General features: G+C 34.8%; 1 protein-coding gene across 1 annotated transcript in view; it reads right to left on the bottom strand.

Moving 5' to 3' along the window:
- Positions 1 to 1,597: 1,597 nt before the first annotated feature.
- BMPR2 (bone morphogenetic protein receptor type 2) overlaps positions 1,598 to 19,047 on the bottom strand; it is a 199,832-nt gene continuing 182,382 nt past the window's right edge. The window contains 4 exon segments of the mRNA XM_030328063.1: positions 1,598 to 9,026; positions 11,660 to 12,394; positions 12,397 to 12,938; positions 15,140 to 15,312. Coding sequence (XP_030183923.1) covers positions 8,776 to 9,026; positions 11,660 to 12,394; positions 12,397 to 12,938; positions 15,140 to 15,312 — 1,701 coding nt within the window. The 3' untranslated portion in view covers positions 1,598 to 8,775.

Genomic DNA, 19,047 nt, shown 5'->3' with positions numbered 1-19,047 from the left:
TCTTGTGTAGGCCTTCCCTCCGCCACAAGATGGTTTAAGTTCCTGGGGGGGAAGGAATAAGATCATACTTTTTTGTATCTAGTAACAGTGATTCAATTTCAAAAAAGTGAATATTATAACAATAAAATGAAAGCTGTCCAAATGTAGAATTGAATTTGAAAAACCCTAGAGAATAAAGAGGAAGACTCATCATTAGGATTAAAAAGAAAGATTAATCACTAGCTTAAGTTAGTCACTCGCAGAGGATGTAAACTAGGAAGATGGATCAGATAGGTGTAGGTGTAAATGAAAATAATTTTACTTGTGATAAGTCCTTATTAAAAGTTTCAGTAGGCCATTATTACACATTTTTCTCAAGCCAACGTATTCATATTTTCTCTAAGGACATTTAGTTATCACCCTGAATGTTCTGCAGAGAATTGCAGCAGTGCCTGCAACATTATATTGTAAGGTTGTGCATGCAAATCTATTATCCTTAAAATATTATTTATGGTGACAACAGAACCTCCTAGAGTAGGCTATGCTTCTCCTGAAGCAAAAACTCCCTTGGCATCTACATAAGATGGGGCCAACACTCTTTTGTTCTATTTTTTTGGTAATATTTTAATTAATTAATTAATTAATTAATTCTATTACTTATTTATTTATTTATTTAGAGAAACAGAGAGCATGAACATGGGAGAGTCAGAGAGAGGGAGAGAGAGAATCCCAAGTAGGCTCCATGCTGTCAGCACAGAGCCCGACACAGGGCTCAATCCCATAAACCATGAGATCATGACCTGAGCTGAAATCAAGAGTCAGCCACTTAACTGACTGTGCCACCCAGGTGTCCCAATTTTTTAATTTTTTTAAAGTAATCTCTATTTGGGGCTTGTACTCACCTCCCAAGACCAAGGCTCACATGGCTCTACTGAGCCAACCACACGCCCAAATCTAACACTCTTTTAAAACATGCTTGTCCCTGTTCCGGACACTTAGCTAATACACTGGATTCACCTAGAATCAAAAACAATGTGTTGCCTTCAAAAACTCATATTGCATTTTAACAAGGACTTATAAAAATTCAAGGATCTGAGATTATTTGATGATGTTTAGCACATACACAATGTTAGGCCAATAGAGATGTTTTTGGTACCTGCTAGGTTTTCAGTAACTGAAAATTGCTTCATGTATGTCCCAGGCTATTCTATTTAACCACTGGGCCATTTTCACTTCTATTTTTGAATTCTCTTGGCATAATCAGAGGTTGAAAACTGTGTTTCAAAGCAAAATGCAAAATACATTAGAATCTCAAACCAGTTCTGTGGCTTTGGACAATATATTTAACTTCTTTAGCAACAGCTTTTTAAAAATGGAGACAATATGTATTTTGTAGGATTACTATGAGAATTGTCAAGTGGTAGTTTTTCTACTACCACTGTGCCTGGCAAATAGAAAGTATGCAACTATTATTCTAACGTTAGATAATTGTTTATGTTATCATGCTGAGTAATGACAGTCATATTAGGACATTTACTACTCTGGTACAAAACACCTAAAATATCACACTAATAGTCATAATTTCTGGTGACCTCATAAAAATCAAAAGATACAATTATTGTTGTCATTAATATGATCTTTAATAAATGGAATAATGCACCATTTTACAGCAAGCCTTTTTTAAACCTAAAGAACTGTCTTAAAATCTCCTTCTCCAATGTCTCTGTAGCAATACAATCTTTTTATTTAGGTTTATATATATCAAAGCATTTACTTACAATTATTCATAAAAAACTCTTTAGTGGCTTAATGTCAGCTTTCATAGTGGCATCCATAGATAATACAAAAGAAAAGTGATTTGCTTTATTTCATACTCACACTGATCCATCAAACACAACTTATACAGCATAGCAAGGTCTCAGACGGCTTTTACAAAAGCAAAATAACTGAAAGTAATTTTTCATAAATTCATATGATATTCTATCTGTAATGTAAGAGCAAAACACACCAACAAAAGATACCCGTTAACAAGAAAGAGGGTTCTGAGGAATTGCCAATATTTTTAGCCTTTCTTATTCCAGAAAAGCATCCTCAGAAATGAATACTCTGTAGCTTATGTTTCTCCTGTCCATTCAGAAAAAGCATGGCAGCTACACATCTCCATGTTTCAGCTACTACAACACCCTAAGAGTTAGTGTACTTTACAATTATCCACTTATCTTTATTTGAAAAATTATCAACAGAAAATTAAGGATGATTCCAGCTTATACAAACACTTATACAATATAATTTCCATGGAAACATGACAACAAGGCATACAAAAACTTTAAATAAATAAATGTGACGAGAAAAAGAAAAGCCACAGAAGCCAAGCAATTCAATTTTAACTGGAACCTATCTTTGAATTGCATCTTTTAGTAACTTAGTTTTATTATTAAGCTTCTTTAAAAATGTTTCCCTATCATACACAAGAGAATTGGTAATAAGGTGGAGAGCCTGAGACAAGAGACTGGTTACAAATAACTTCACTGCTAGGATTTTAAGTATACAGCGTATCAATTTGGAGCTTGAACATTTGTTTCTGACAAAGTGATAAATAGCTTACCATAGGTTACCTTCTTAAAACCATCCAAACTATTACTAAAACTATAAACTCATTATTTCACTTTTAGAAGACAGTTTTATAATGTTAAATTACCTCAAGAAAATTTTATCTCAGAGGAACTATTTTACTAAGTTCTCCCCATTAAAAAACAAAGCAAAATTAAATGATTTGTCCCATCATGTATAACCATTTGCCCAAAGAAGAGAAATGGTCTTAAGATGGTGTTTCAACTCTAAGGCCTAAATATGCTGCAACATGTAGCCAATTAGTTGAGTCATTTCCCTCTATTCAGTAATTATAGAACGGGGCAAGTTTTTATGATTAATGAAATCTGATGTTATGTCTATTAAAATTAAGTCAAATCATAAGATGAAACATTAAAGGAACTGTGTGTGCAACAAACACTTTAAATATTCAACTGGACTAATTGCTTGTTTGCTACCAATTAAAGTTTCTCATGTGCAAAGGGATGAAAAGGGCCCTGAGTTTTTAAGTAATGTTAGGTCTACAGTGTGCGTCTAAAACATGAAGATGTTTCTGAAATCTAAAAGTACAAATAAAATGAAAAAAAAATCTATATGTTGCCTTTTGAAACATTTTTAAGAAGTTGTTTAAAATCCAGTAATTTGCCTAAAAATTCAATGATGAACTGGACGCCCTAGTGATATGATTTATGTCTAAAGATTCCTTCTCTCTTACCCAAATGTTAGAATCTGGGTTGCAAATTAAGTTTAAAAATGAATGTCACTACAATCAGTAGTAGCATTATGAACATCATACTAATAATAACAGAATTGAAATTTTTAAGATCTGATAAGATTTGGGGCACAATTTTAATATACAGCATAAAATCTGAATTATTTTCAAATGTATCAGTCATGAAATAAAATCCTAAATTTTGCTTTATATGCACAAACACTCAATTTTAGCCAGCCACTTAAAAGTTAAATGAAAATTGTTATAGTCCAGTTTATGTTGCAAATAATAAGTATTTCAAAAGTGGTCTGCAGAAACGTTCATGGATAATACCTAATTATTATAAGGTTTGTTTTTGGAAGTTAATCTTGCATTTTGTGTTAATATTTGATACAAAGAAATATGTAAAATGTTGTGGCTCAATCATAATGCTAAGCTTGCTGCAATATAGGTTAAAATTCTTAATGGCAAAATTACATACAATTCTGTATGCATGGCTTTTTAGTTGTAACTAATGAGAATATAAAACTGTAAAACTCCACAATAGAAAATGTTAGATAATATAAACTTAAGTACTGATTTTCTGACAATCTGATGGTTGGATCCATTGTCAAACGGTACATCCTAATTCTTAATTCTATTCTACTGAACTATTACTTAACTGAAGTAATGAATTTGAATAGAACATAAAATATAATTTTAGGTGTTCTTAAGCATAAATAGTTCTAAAAATAGGGCTGAGAAGAAAATACTAAGGGAGCCAAAGTAATTTTGTCTGAAGAACTGGCTTAGATGTTGAGAAGCCTGAAGCATACTGAAGAATAACAATAGTGGAGAAGATAACAACTCACTCTCTTTTTTTACTGCTGGAGAAGAGAAATGCTTTTAAAACAAAACAGGAGGGAAGCAGAATAGACATGAAGAAAATTTTCCTGATACAGAAGATTGCAAATCAGATAACCAAGAGACAGAGTAAGTCAGAAAGAGGTGATTGAACGAAAGTAATGGGTAGGTGCACCAGAGCACCCTGAGATTTCCTCTTTTCTTCTATGTTAGTTTAATCTGAGAAGCTATAGAAAAGCCTTATTTTGATAACATTGTGTAACTAGCTCAAACAGTGATTTGCCAGACTTACTAAATCAAAGAATATATTTAAGAGTAGATCAGGTAGTTTTGGCTAAAGTTTGCATCGTTCAGAATCTACAAATTAAAATGCAATTTTATCTGCTGAAGAGCAAACTGACAGCAAAAGGTATATTTAGAAACATCTCGGTCTGAAAAAAAAAAACAACTCCTGGGGTGTATGTGGGAGTGTGACACAATTTCTGGAATAACAGGTCTAGATAATCAACTTACATGTGTACAGATTCTAACAAGTTAGCTTGGAAGTTAAAGTAACAGAGAAAGCAATCCGTGAATAGTTACACAATCACCTGCACATAACTGGTCGTTAAGTTCAACATAAATTTATAAAAGGTTGTATAGAAATACAATGTAATCTCAAGTTCTAGGAGCTAACTACCTCCAATAAAATATTCATTTCCATAAATATAAAAAAAGAAACAAAAAATGTATTGACGTATTTTTCCATAGCAAATGAGTATGAAGAGAGGTTTATAGAGAATGTAAATTCAGTAAATAACTGCAGTCTACCAGGTATTCCATTTGGCTTTAGATACCAAACTTGAAAATATTTTAAATAAAAATACATGTCAAATTTTGTGACAATTCCCACTGAAACACATAACTGCTTGTGTGTTCTTACCTTTCTTTAGTTATTTTCACATTCAGAACCAATGTATATTTTCTGGAATAAGTGTGTACATATAAGGAAGTTATTGAAACTCCTTCATAAGAAAGATACTGTCCTTGTATCCTTCCTACATCCTCCTCAATTAGTTTTCTGGATTAATAAATTTTCACTATAAGCAGAAATTTTCAAAATGAAGTCAAATGATTGATAACACTTAAAGTCCACGTTAAATTAATTCCTTCAAATCAAGTATGGAATCAATTTAGGGGAAAGTCTCTGTTCCTACAAGCCACCTTCACTTTTCCCTTAAAATTTGCTTTACCTTTATTTCTGCAATGTAAGAATATTAGGAGTGAAGAAAAGTGAAACAATTTTAAGAATCATGATGGCAGATGTGGGATTGAATTTTATCTTGAATTAATAATTATTTCTCAAGCAATAGTCAGTATAGACATGTCTACATGTTTTATGTTTGCCTAACTTCTAAAGGCATTAAAGTATCTGGTTTGGCTTATATACAAGCCACAACTGTATTGGAGTGTTGTAACTGAATTTCTTACAAAATGTCAGTATATTACACATCCTTCCATACAGTGTGTAGGCAGTGTGGTGTGGATGAAAGAGATGTGGAGAGGTAAACCCCAGGTTAAAATCCAGCTTTCTCTATTACTAGGATGTGGAACTTGGGCAAATTACTTAGCTTCTCTTAGTTTCAGTTTTCTCAATCTGTAAAGTGGGAATATTAACTATAATCCTCAAATTGTTGCTATGAAGATTACAAGAGATTATGTATATATACCCCAGCATTCAGTATATAATAAATTGTATTATTTAATTCTTGTGCCTTCACATAACATTTTGCACTGATAATGTTTTCCCAACCAAATTATGAATTTAAAAAGGGGGAACAATGTTAGGATTCATAATTAAATCATTTTTGTTTAAACACAATTCAAATCAAGTTCTTTCAATGACTTAGTTCTGATACACAATTAGGATAGTTAAGGGATTAATATTAGACTTTGGTTATCAATTACAAAGCTTTTGAGGTTGTAAAACCAGCAAAATGAATTTTAATATTTATTCATTAAATATTTTATTTCATTCAATATTTTATTCAAAAGCACCCAAATGCTTTTCTACATGCAAAATTTTGTGACAGCAGTTAAATATTAGCTTCAAGAAACATTTATTATTAGATGAATAAAGTTACCAAGTATTTTAAGTAATTTTGCCTGCTTGTAGATTACAGATTCTGAATCAGTCTGATATACGATTTAATTTAAAATTTATTAAAATGATCTACTTTCTACTTCTATTTTTTTCAGTCTACTAAAAAAACTAGGGAAAGAAAATTATTTGTTTTAAATATGCTTGCATGAAATGGGAAACTTATAAGGATTCTTCTAATTTGGTATATATATTTTTGAAAGCATTTTATTAGTCAACATCAAAAAAAAAATGCTAGAAAAATTAAAACCAACTAGCCTAAACACAAAGTAGAATGTAAGATAACTCTTCTTCTGTCAGGAAAAGATGATCAGGTCTAACTGATGTTAGACCTCCAATGGTTATTTATCCTCAATGCTTTCAATTGGAGAAGGAATATCATTTATTTTGACTCAAAGATATCCTACAAATGTTTGAAAATAATATTCTGAAATGCAGTTCAAAGACATTTAAAGGCAAGAGAACTAAGTGAAAATTTGGTGGGAAAGATATAATTTGTTTCACAGATAGAAGAATAACTGTATCAGAAGACTGAAAAATATGTTAAAGATCTGAATCAACAGAAGGGCCAATAAAACATAAAAGGTGGAAGTCCTAGGCACTAGAAAAATAGAATAAATGTTAAGTGATGTAACATCTAACTCATAGGATCATAGCAGATGGCAAAAAAAAAAAAAAAAAGGTGGCTTATATAGTAAGTCATAAATATTTTGGACAGAAAATTGGGAAATTTAGGTTGTCTTTAGCTAAATGAAGATAGAAGAATATGAGTGAGAAAATATTGTTCAAGAGATAAAAACCTAAAAGCAAGAATATGGGGATTTGTGTTTTCCTCTTAGCTTTTTAACCTCCCATAGAAATCTTAGATCTTAAATAATGTCTATATAGAGAATTTGGAAAAATTAAGTGAGATCATCACTGTTTGCAAATTGATAGAAAATAATCTGTGCTTATAAAAAAAAAGTCCCTTATTTGACATAAAGTGCTTTATTTAAAAAAAAAAAACATGCTGAGGTGTTGTTTAGAGATAGTTATCAGTATTGAAAGAAGCAAAGGAAGCTTTTAAAAAGACAATATGATTTGAAGGATATATAACATGTTATCACTAAAAGGTATATTCTATTATAATGTAAATAATAAATGCTTCTCACATATCAAAGATCATATGAAAAACTGGAAAAAAGAGAAATTATGAAAATAGGATTAGTGAGGAAACAGTTATGAAAAAAGAGGTAAGCCTCAGTCTGCTCAAAAATGATAGGTTTGGCAGCAATCCTTCCTTCCACAGGGATGTGGCATGCCAGATGAATGATTTTTCCACACAGTGTTTTAGGTCATGGGAAGAGGACTCATTTTCAGATAAAGTCACCAGGCTTTGCTTAGGAAGGGAATAAAAAGATATTACCAGTTCAAAACTACAAATTATTTTTGAAGTTATTTTAAATGGGAAATGTAATTTTATTTGAGTGAAAGACGGCCTATTCAGAGAATGAAGGCTATAGTATTATGTAGTCTTAACCATCTACCTACTTAAAAATTCCATATAAGTATAGCTCTATAAGTTTTCTGATAAAAATGTGCTTCTTAAATAAATGAATATGGAACATGAACATACATACAAAAAATAAAATAAAATGAAAAAAGGCTAATATTTGACTTTGTCTACTTTGTTCTATGCTCTCTTATGAACTTCCAAAAACCAGAACCAAATATGTTTGTTAAAATGCCTGGAAAGAAACATTTAGGACTTGGAAGGTTAAAATAAATGGCATTTCAAATTAGGTTTTGGTAGTTCCTTCTCTAGAGCCCTTTGAGACAATGTTTCTGCATTCTCCATTAGGAGAGAGAAAGCAAGAAATCAGGTAGCTGCTTTCTCTTGTGCAAAATTCACTGTCATAGAACTGACCTGCCAAAAGTATGGGGGGTGGGGCAGAAAAATGTACTCATGGAAGAATGTGTGCTCTGTTAGGAAGAGAACTTATAAGAAAGCTTATTTGTGGACTATAGACTATTGCACGTTCAAACAAAACACAAGAGAAAAGAATGTCCAACAGATAATATGTTCACAACAGTTCAACATATAAACTAGCTTGGGCCCAGAAATAAAACATGGATACCAGACACCACTGCAGTCAAACCTGTCTTAATTTGCTTCTGTTTTAATGACCTTTAGAAACTGGTCCAAACTGATTATCAGCAATACATTGTTTTTGCTTTTTTTTCTTAAAAAAATATTTTGAGACCACTTTTGATACACACACATATAATTCTGTGGTCATAACAGACAAATATAACTTTAAGGAGACTACACAAAAGTGCAAAACTTAAAAAAAACAAAATTAAAAAATATGGAAGCATAAGCTAAATTTTTCTGCATAGCTGAAATCTATTTAAAGCAAGTCCTGTTGCAGGGGTGGGAGGGGATACTGACAGGAAGATAAAGCAGTTTTAATGTCTTCTGCACATTTAAATGATGCAAAAAATAATTTCACTCCATAGGCTTGAAAATATTTCACAGACAGTTCATTCCTATATCTTTAGACACCATGGTAGTAGCAGTGCCTCCTTCTGCAAGGTAAACTGCGGTGCTGGATTTGGAATGAACTGCCCTGTCACTGCCATTGTTGTTGACCTCACAGTCCAGAGGTTCAGTGGAGATGACCCAGGTGGAGGGGCGCCACCGCTTAAGAGAATAGGGAGTTTTCACACGTTTCTTGATCTTTTCACCAGATCCTGATTTGCCATCTTGTGTTGATTCACCTACTGGAAATAAAGGTACAGAAAAATAAACTATATATAAAGAAACTATTAAATAATAAAAACTTAGGGTTGTAACTTAAGAACAGAATAGACTAATTATCTACAGGAGATTTTAATAGATATTACTTGAAATTCATGATGCCAGGTAATTATTCTCTAGGCAAAACTTAACCAACTTATTTTGAGACTCTTCAAGTCCAATGTTTTTATAACTGGTTGAATTATTATATAAGGACAAGCAAAAACAGAGGAGAAAATGAAAACTTCTCAGCTGTATTCTCAAATCCTTTGGTTATTGGTAGTGATCCTAACTTGGCAAATGCATTTAATCACTCTACTTAATGTTCAAAGCAGATCAAACTTTATTTTTAATTTTTAATTTTTTGAGAGAGAGAGAGAATATGTGTGAGTGAGCGGGGGATGGGCAGAGAGAGAAAGAGACAGAATCCTAAGGAGGTTCTAAGGGCAGAGCCCCACGTGGGGCTCCAACCCACGAACTGTGAGATCATGACCTGAGCCAAAATCAAGAGTCAAACACTTAACAGACTGAGCCACCCCAAAAAAGATCAAATTTTAAAGGCACCTGGCATATATTTTCAGAAGAATGACACAAATACTATAATACAAATTTTCTAGTAATTCCCCCTTCCCACACTGACAAGACATTTTATTGATATGAAGCCCTGCCACAGGGTGTGTCAAATGATCTATGATACAAGCCACTCAAGCAAAGGGCTAGATTCTACTGATTTTTTTTAATGTTGTTTTAATGTTTATTATTTATTCTTGAGAAAGAGAGAGCATGAGTGGGAGAGGGGCAGAGACAGAGGGAGACACAGAATCTGAAGCAGGCTCCAGGCTCTGAGCTGTCAGCACAGAGCCCAATGCAGGGCTTGAACTCGTGAACCACGAGACATGACCTTAGCTGAAGTGGGATGCTCAACCGACTGAGCTACCCAGGCACCCCTTTACTGATTAATTTTTTAAGTAAGCTCTATGCCCAGCATGAGGCTTGAACTCATGACCCTAAAATCAAGTTGCATGTTCCACTGACTGAGTCAGCCAGGTGCCCCTCTATTGATTAATTTTTTTTTAATTTTTTTAATGTTTTATTTATTTTTGAGAGAGACAGAGACAGAGTGTGAGCGGGGGAGGAGCAGAGAGAGAGGGAGTCACAGAATGTGAAGCTGGCTCCAGGCTCCAAGCTATCAGCACATAGCCCGATGCAGGGCTCGAACTCATGAACCGTGAAATCATGACCTGAGCCGAAGTCGGACGCTTAACCGACGGAGCCACCCAGGCGCCCCACTACTGATTAATTTTTGAGACCTAAATCCCTTCAGTCCATTTTGTAGTCCTTGGCAACAACCATATAATATGACTTTGAGTTTTTTCATAAAGTGCTGTCAGTCTAAAACATAAATTGTTTTGTATAATGATGACTATTAAAGATTTTGGTGAGCTCTCCTGTCTTGCGTTATAACCTCTTTATAGCCAGAAACCAAGTATCAAGCTATTTGTTTAGATTTCTAGGGGACCCAACGACACAATGCTATAGGCATGTAGGAGGCTCAACATGTAACTCTTGAAAAAGATGACACTAAAAAACACAAAAAAAACAAAAAACAAGAACAAGTTTGTTTTTTTTATAGTGACTTTTTCTGAATTTTCTCTGGACTTCTCAGATTTATTAAGTTTAGTCTGATAAAATCTACATGTGTCTAAAACAGATGTTAATATACTCAACAAACTGTTTCAAAAGTTCTACTGGCATCATTCTACCTGGAGTTTTTTTTTTTTTTTTTTTTAATGTTTATTTATTTTTGAGAGAGAGAGAGAGAGAGAGAGAAACAGAGCATAAGCAGGGGAGGGGAAGAGAGAGAGGGAGACAAAGGATCTGAAGCGGGCTCTGTGCTGACAGCAGACAGCCTGATGCAGGGCTCAAACTCACAAACTGTGAGATTATGACCTGAGCCAAAGTCAGACATTTAACTGACTGAGCCACCCAGGTGCCTGTTACCTGAAGCTTCTAAACTTGTATTTACTGGGGCGCCTGGGTGGCGCAGTCGGTTAAGCGTGCGACTTCAGCCAGGTCACGATCTCGCGGTCCGTGAGTTCGAGCCCCGCGTCAGGCTCTGGGCTGATGGCTCGGAGCCTGGAGCCTGTTTCCGATTCTGTGTCTCCCTCTCTCTCTGCCCCTCGCCCGTTCATGCTCTGTCTCTCTCTGTCCCAAAGGTAAATAAACGTTAAAAAAAAAAATAAAAAAAAAAAAAAAAAAAAAAAAAAAAAAAAAAAAAAAAAAAAAAAAATAAACTTGTATTTACTTAATCTCAACCATTCACAACAAGTATGAAAACTGCGTTATAAACCAGGAGCTATATAAGGTATGTATTAAGTTGGTAATTAATTATTCTGACTATTGTGACATTGACTATTTCACTATCAGCAACAAAAAACTACTTTTTTTCTTTACAATAGTCTGATCACTTTTGAGGTTCAACCAAGTAGTTTATTTTATTTCCAAAAGTGGTAAAAATAAGTAATTGCTAGTTGAAACACATTTTGATTTTATCTAATTAATTATTTAAATGGTCCCAAAAGACAAGCAGGAGAGATTAAATGATCCCTGCACTTACACTGCAAACTGCTGCCATCAAGAACGTTTGTGGCTGAAAGATCCAGAGAATTAGGCCTCTGTGCTTTTCTGGGCTTTGATGGTCCAGGATCTGCTACTGTGCTTGAAACACCCTGCGTAAGATCATCTTGCTCTGAACATGGATTACTGTTGTTGTTATTGGAATTAGTTCGGCCACCTTCCAGTGGCCGTTCCCTCCTGTCCACAAGACGATCCAGAACACCTTCATCATGGCCAGCCTGTTGCTCTCGTCTCAGTAAAGGTTCATGCTCATCAGGACTGGAATTAATATTCAGCCGGGTATCCTCACCAATGAATTGATTCTGCAGCATTTCTTGGCCCCTATGTGCCACTGTGTTGGTTGTCTGGCCATTTGGTACTGTCCCATTAACATACTGGGTAGCGGCAGTGTGGGAGTTAACACTGTGGTTTCGACCTGCCACACCATTCATTGTGACCGTCACCACATGAGGTTCTGCAGCATTGATTGTATTCATCTTGGCAACTCCAGTTTCTACTTGTTTCAAGTTTGATTTGTGCTTGCTGCCAAATTTCAGCCGGGGCTCCTTGGTTGAATTTTTGGTGTTTAAAGGCAAACTAGTAGGTCTCTTAGGAAGATTCTGTTGCTTGGGCAGAGGATAGATCTGAGTGGGTGGAACATCAGGAATTAAACATGCTTGGCCATTTGCAGCTTGAGTGAAGTCCTGCTGTCCAGTCACTTCTACTGCAAGTTTATGAGTGGGTAAAGCAAGCTAGAACTGGTACTGCTCAGTGGGTCTGGTCCACTGAACTGTTTAAGAGAATGCTCCATGAGATTCTCATCAGAACTTTCCTTGAGGTTCTTATCAACTTCTTTTGGGTCCAGCTTGTTGGTCTCCAAGTCTTCTTCTGTCAGTTGTAAGCAGACAGGGGTTGGCCCAATTGGTTGTGAAACATTTGTGGCATGCAGATTTGCTTCATCTGAGTATGGCATCTCAGATATAGTGGTCATGCCAGTGCTTGGAGTGAGGCCAGTGGTGTTTGTGGTTGTTGTATTGGTGGACAGGCTGGTGACGCTTGTTTCAGGGCTGGGGATTCGAGCTTGTGCTTGCTGTCGTTCATAGTTAATTGAATTTCGGTTCTTTTCCCCTATAGTCAAAGGTGTGCTAGACATTGAATGCTCAGAGGAAATATTCTTCACAATGCTGTCAGTATGATGGATAGAGTCTTCAATGTATGAGGAAGAAGAATAATCAGGATAAGGGCCAATCTTTGGCACACGCCTATTGTGTGACAGGTTGCTTAAAGAAAGAAAAAAAGTGCCACATTGAGAATGTAAATTTATGACAAACTGACCCTCCAAGTTTAAGACCTCTGATTTTAAAGTATAAAATGCTCTTCATTCTATTCCTAACCCATATTATTCTAGAAGTTATTTTAAAATTCTGATCGCATAATCAAGTATCAATAACTTGCTAAATGATAGTTTTATATTATTTAAGACTACTGAAAAACTTATGTCGATCTAGATATGATTTTCATAGATGTTCATTATTTTGATTTATAGGACTTAATTTAAATATGTCCCCTATAGTTTTGTAACACTACCAAATATATTTTTATGAATTGTATTCTTGCACAACCGGACAAAGTTTCATGAGAGGAGGAGCCATGGTGTATATTTCTTTTGTACTCCTACAATCCTAGATACATCATTGTGGCTACTCAACAAATACATTACCAGTTAAGTTCCAATGGCCAAATGGTATAAAGAATATAAGCGTTTAGGTTGTTCTAAAGTGCTTCCATTAAGAGGCAGTCTAGCAATAGAATGTATCTTCCTGGGGGTAAACTGAGCCATATCAATGAAAGTCCTACAGCCTAAGAGTATAATGCAGAGTGAGACAGATAAAGGAACAACAATTCAGAACTGCTCTCCAGTTCTTCACAGCCATCAACACCCGCTGAGAGGGATGGTTTTTGAGCATTACACTGTAACTTATTCAGGTTATTTAAAATAAAAGCCAGGACTAGCTTTAATTAAACAATGGCAACATTAATAGATACAAAATGTTATAGGAGAAAAGCAGCAGCTAAAGGAAAAGAGGTGCTATAAAGAAAGACTAATAAAGTTATGAGGGGAATGACAGGAAGGTGAAGAACAAAAAAGCAGCTGTACTGCACAAGGAAAGGACGTCTAGGTAAGGTTCAAAATAATGAAATCTAGAGTAGAATGACTATGGGATGAACCATGATTTAGGGGAAACTATTTAGAAGTGATTGGACATGAGAAACAGCATGTAAAGCATAGAACCGAAGGACTGTGGGGGGCAAAAAATGGGCAATACAAGGAGGGGGGAGTAGCATCAAGGATTTCTTCTTACCATTCAGGAAAAGTTCAAAAGCACTTAAAAATAAAAGCAACTGACTCTTGAGAGAGGTAGAAGTAACATGCTAGAGTATAAAGAAAATACAGAGATCAGGGAAGACAGAAGTAGAAGACTATCCCCAGGTATGCATAGAGGGAGAAAATTTATATTTAGAATTGCTAGTTTTTACCTTCCTTGACTTGCTGATACATAAGGAATAAGGGTTCACATGCTGAAGCTAATTCAATCTAAACATAAGCAGTATAAACCCAATTTTGGGTCTATAATTCATAATACAAATTGCTCTTAGAAATTAGAACAATAGAAAATAGCAAAAAAAAATTATTCAATAATCAAGTATATTTTTATCCCAGTTTTCTCTGGTAACACTTTCCTGGGTGCTTTTCTGAAAAATTTTAACATGTATTAAATAAAATGATAACTTTGTGGGAAAATTCCCCCCCAAACATGGAACAAAAAAAGTTCCAATTTTTTAAAGAAATTTTTTTAAAAGCCCATTTATTTAGAACCAAAAATCATAGTTCTAACAGAGAAATGTCTCATAAAGTAATATTCATGATGGGATAGAAAGACCTTATGAATTGCTTTCATGTAAAAGTAATAGAAGTATATTCTATACAAAAGAGCATTGGATAGGAAGGCTGGAAACCTTAGTCTCCAGGGAAACAGTGGTTAGATACACAGGCGAGTTCATAGTTTTATTCTCTCTTAAAAAAAAAAAAATTAAAAATTAAAAAAATTTTAAAAAGCAAGAGAGAGAGGGATAATAACAACCAACGATAAATTAGACAATTTATGTAGAAGTGCTTATAAACTTTTGGAACTATGAAAGTGTTTTGCCTTTATATTTTAGGGAAGTAGGAGCATTAGTAAAGACTAGTCTCTTTTATTATATTTTGAGATACAGAAAAACATAGATTCCATCTTGTACTTCTACCAAGCAAAATCTCTGTGAAAAAACAGGCATATTGAAAGAAAAATTATAATGTTAAAGTATATGAGTTAATCATTGCCTTATTAGACTGGTTTAATAGCATTTTTTTTTTCCTATTCTCTGTTTAGTCTCAATTTTCAATATTGACTGATGAATGCCAAAGCCCTCTAAGTCTTACCGTTCATTTTGCATAGCAGTAGACATGGGATTGACTGTTGGGCTCACAGATTTGTTTCTTTCCCAAATCATCATAAGTTCAGCCATCCTCTCCTCAGCACACTGTGCAGTAAGCCTAGCTTCTGCATCCTGGTCCCAACAGTCTTCGATTGTCTCCTTGAGTGACCTCACTGCCTGTAATAAAGTAAATGTCAAATAGTATATCTTTAAAGAAAATTAAGTATTGAGATTTTGAGTGACATGAGATAAAAGAATGTTCTTTAACCAATATTTTACACGGCTATCATAAAATATTTTAGACTTCAGAGATTTGTAAAGGGTCACATTTCTCAAAAGATGAGGAACAGCTAAGCAAGCAGGGTTTAACTTAAACTCCTAAAGAATTACCCATAAACGTAAGCAGTTGTAAAAAGTTACATGGTTCGCCAAGGTCACAGGTTTATATCATTATTCATTCACAGGACTGTTATTTCAATCAATAACCATTAATCTCACTTCAAAAATGAGCTTTGAATTTGATGGAATTTTGGCACGAGGCTATCTTCAATCTCTAGGTGAGCTTTTTTACTATTAGTAAAGAGTACTACATTCTAACTATGAAATTTAAAGGGTTGGCATTTTCTTATTCTTTAAACTAGTTTCAATAGTAGTATCTAAAGCAGTCTTATTCTGTAGTATTCACCCAAATCAGTAGTGAACAATAGTCTCCCTTTTGGGAAAGTTGGTTTGAACTTCCTTTTAAAAAACAGATTTTTGGGATGACTGGGTGGCTCAGTTGGTTAATTAAGGGCTCGACTTCGACTCAGGTCATGACCTCGTGGTCCGTGAGTTCAGGCCCCATGTCGGGCTCTATGCTGACAGCTCAGAGCCTGGAGCCTGCTTCAGATTCTGTGTCTCCCTCTCTCTCTCTCTCTGTCCATGCTGTCTCTGTCTCTCTCTCTCTCTCTCTCAAAATAAACATTAAAATAATTTTTTTAAAGTAAAAAACAGATTTTGTGTATTTGACAAACTGTCCATCCAGAATCCTTTCAGACTTGTTTTTGGATTTGTTGTTATTAAGCTTGAAAGTTTTTCACCTGCTGATATTCATAGTTCTTGTGCCTTTAAAACACATTCAAAAAAAATTAAGGTAATGGTTGTCAGATTTAACAAATAAAAATATACTACTTAATTTTAATTTCAGATAACTGACAAATAATTTTTAGTATATATTCCATGCAATGCTTAATCTGAGCATTTTATCTCATAAGCCTATTTTAAGCTAAAATCCTTGTTAGCAATCTTGGCAACATTTTTTTGTGTTTTCCTAATAATCTCTGTTCTTGACAAACAGATCCAAACATGTAGGAAATTTGATAATGTTTATTCTGGGCATAGGCTAAATGAATACCTGCACCATGGCCCACCCCTGACACCATCTTTCCTGCTCCCTTGGGTCTTCTAAGCTGCCTGCCTCAGTGCCACAGCACAAATCCAAGACTATATCTTTTAAGGCTGAAATTTATATTGAAATTTTTTTATGTTTATTTATTTATTGAGAGAGAGAGAGAGAATATCCCAAGCAGCCTCTGCAATGTCAGTGCAGAGCCCTATGCGAGGCTCAAACCCATAAACCATGAAATCACAGCCTGAGCCAAAATCAAGAGTTGGATGCTCAACCAACTGAGCCACCCAAGTGTCCTGAAATTTATATTGAATTTTGAAATCTATTTTAATATATGTTCCAGGCTCTGACTACTGAGTAAAATTCAAACAATATAGATATCAGTTAATAATCTTCTCATTAAATAATAATCTACCTATTTCTCAAATTTTAGAAGAACCTGAAGAATAGATACTGATCATACAGAGTTTAAGGGCAACTGTGTAACCTCCTTGAGGTAGAAGTTTGGTGTTTATGTTAGAAGTAAAGTTGAATCTGTTATTTATGGTAGTTATGTTCTACAAAGTTGCTGTAAATGCTGAATTAGTGAACACTGAACCATTGTTCCTGGGGGAAATACGGGGTTAGACTCCTGTGAGCCTCTGGCCACAAGATTTTTGCCAACTGATCAACACATAATCTTGTTTTATTTGTGTTTCTGTTTAAAGACATCTTTTTCTTAAAGTTTATTTATTTTGAGAGAGAGAAAGTGTGGGGGAGGAGAGGCAGAGAGAGAGGAGAGAATCCCAAGCAGGTCTGCATGCACAGTGAGGCTAGAACCCATGAACTAAGAGATCATGACCTGAGCTGAAGTTGGATGCTCAACCAACTGAGCCACCCAGGCGCCCCCCTGTTTAAAGACATCTTTAAAAATAGTTATTAATTATTAACTATGCTCATGGCCAATAGCACTCTACATAATCGCCTAACAAAGTAAATCTAGCATACATTTTTCTTCTTCAAAAGGCACATCACAGCCTTTTAATGCTTCGGAGCACTGTACTCAGCACTTCAGCACTACATGTGGGCTATTTTAACCCAGAAGTCACTAACAAAATGCCCCAAATGTGAAAAATATGCTAAACAAATGCCAAAAAGGACACTTGTTTATAGTATAAGAGATGAAACAAAAAGACAGAGTGCCTTGTTGATTTCATTTGGGAAAATATACATCTGATGACTAAAGTTTTTTGCTGCTCTGTGTACATCCATGAATGACCATAAAGCGTTCAGAGTACTGATTTGGGGATTACAAATCAATTTTAGCAGGTAGTCAAATTCCAAATATGAAATCTGTAAACATGAGAAAAGACTGTATGTAATGGATTTAAAACTGACTTGGATTTGAAGACCACAAAGGAAGTTCAGAAATCAACTTAATTAACTTTTTAAATAAAGACACCTCTAAAACTAGTTACACATTATCTTAGTGGATTTTGATATTGGTTTGATAAAATGAGTTTGTCTCCAGTTATGAAATGAGAATTTTTTCTTTTTATTTTGAAATAATTTCAAATTTACTTTCTTGTCTTTCACAGCCTTGACATTTTTGAGGATTATAGGCCAGTTACTTTTTAGAATCTCAGGATTATAGGCCAATTACTTCTTAGAATCTCATGGTTAGATTCAAAGTTTGAAACTTTGACAGAAAAATCACAGAAGGGATGCTGTGTTTTTCTCACTGCATCTTATCATGTGGTTCACAATTTTGATTTGTCTCATTACTAGTGAAGTTAACCTTGATCACATGTCTGAGTTGGTGTCTGCCAGGGTTCTTTCTCTATTGTAAAGTTCCATTTTTCCCTTTTATATTCAATCAGTGGGTTTTTTAAAAACTTCCATCAGTGTTTTTGGGGTGGGAGGAATACTTAAAGTGTCTGTAAATATAATGTTCTCTATACACTTTTCACCCACCATTTTTGGCATCTCGATGTTTGTTGGCTGAATTTCTGTGATGATTGCTAGTTACAAGACATTTAAAAAATGATAGTAAACACAAAATAGAAATATGGACAAAGGGCACATAAACGAGAAGTGCAAATGCCTTATAAATATGCAAACATGTTTAATCTTATTCACTATGTTGAGGCAGTACAGTGTAGTATTTAAGAATATTAGTTCCCAGGGGCGCCTGGGTGGCGCAGTCGGTTAAGCGTCCGACTTCAGCTCAGGTCACGATCTCGCGGTCCGTGGGTTCGAGCCCCGCGTCAGGCTCTGGGCTGATGGCTCAGAGCCTGGAGCCTGTTTCCGATTCTGTGTCTCCCTCTCTCTCTGGCCCTCCCCCGTTCATGCTCTGTCTCTCTCTGTCCCAAAAATAAATAAACGTTGAAAAAAAAAAAAGAATATTAGTTCCGGTTTTGTAGCAAGAGTGCCAGCTCAGTTAAGAACCTGGCTTCAAATCTTGGCTCTACTACTTACTAGCTGCAAATTAAAACAAGATCCATTTTCACCTATAACAAAGATTAACAAAGGTTCCTATCCATCAA

Source organism: Lynx canadensis, chromosome C1 (assembly GCF_007474595.2).
Source record: "Lynx canadensis isolate LIC74 chromosome C1, mLynCan4.pri.v2, whole genome shotgun sequence".
Taxonomy (NCBI): Eukaryota; Metazoa; Chordata; class Mammalia; order Carnivora; family Felidae; genus Lynx; species Lynx canadensis.
This window is presented reverse-complemented; position numbering and strand designations above follow the sequence as displayed.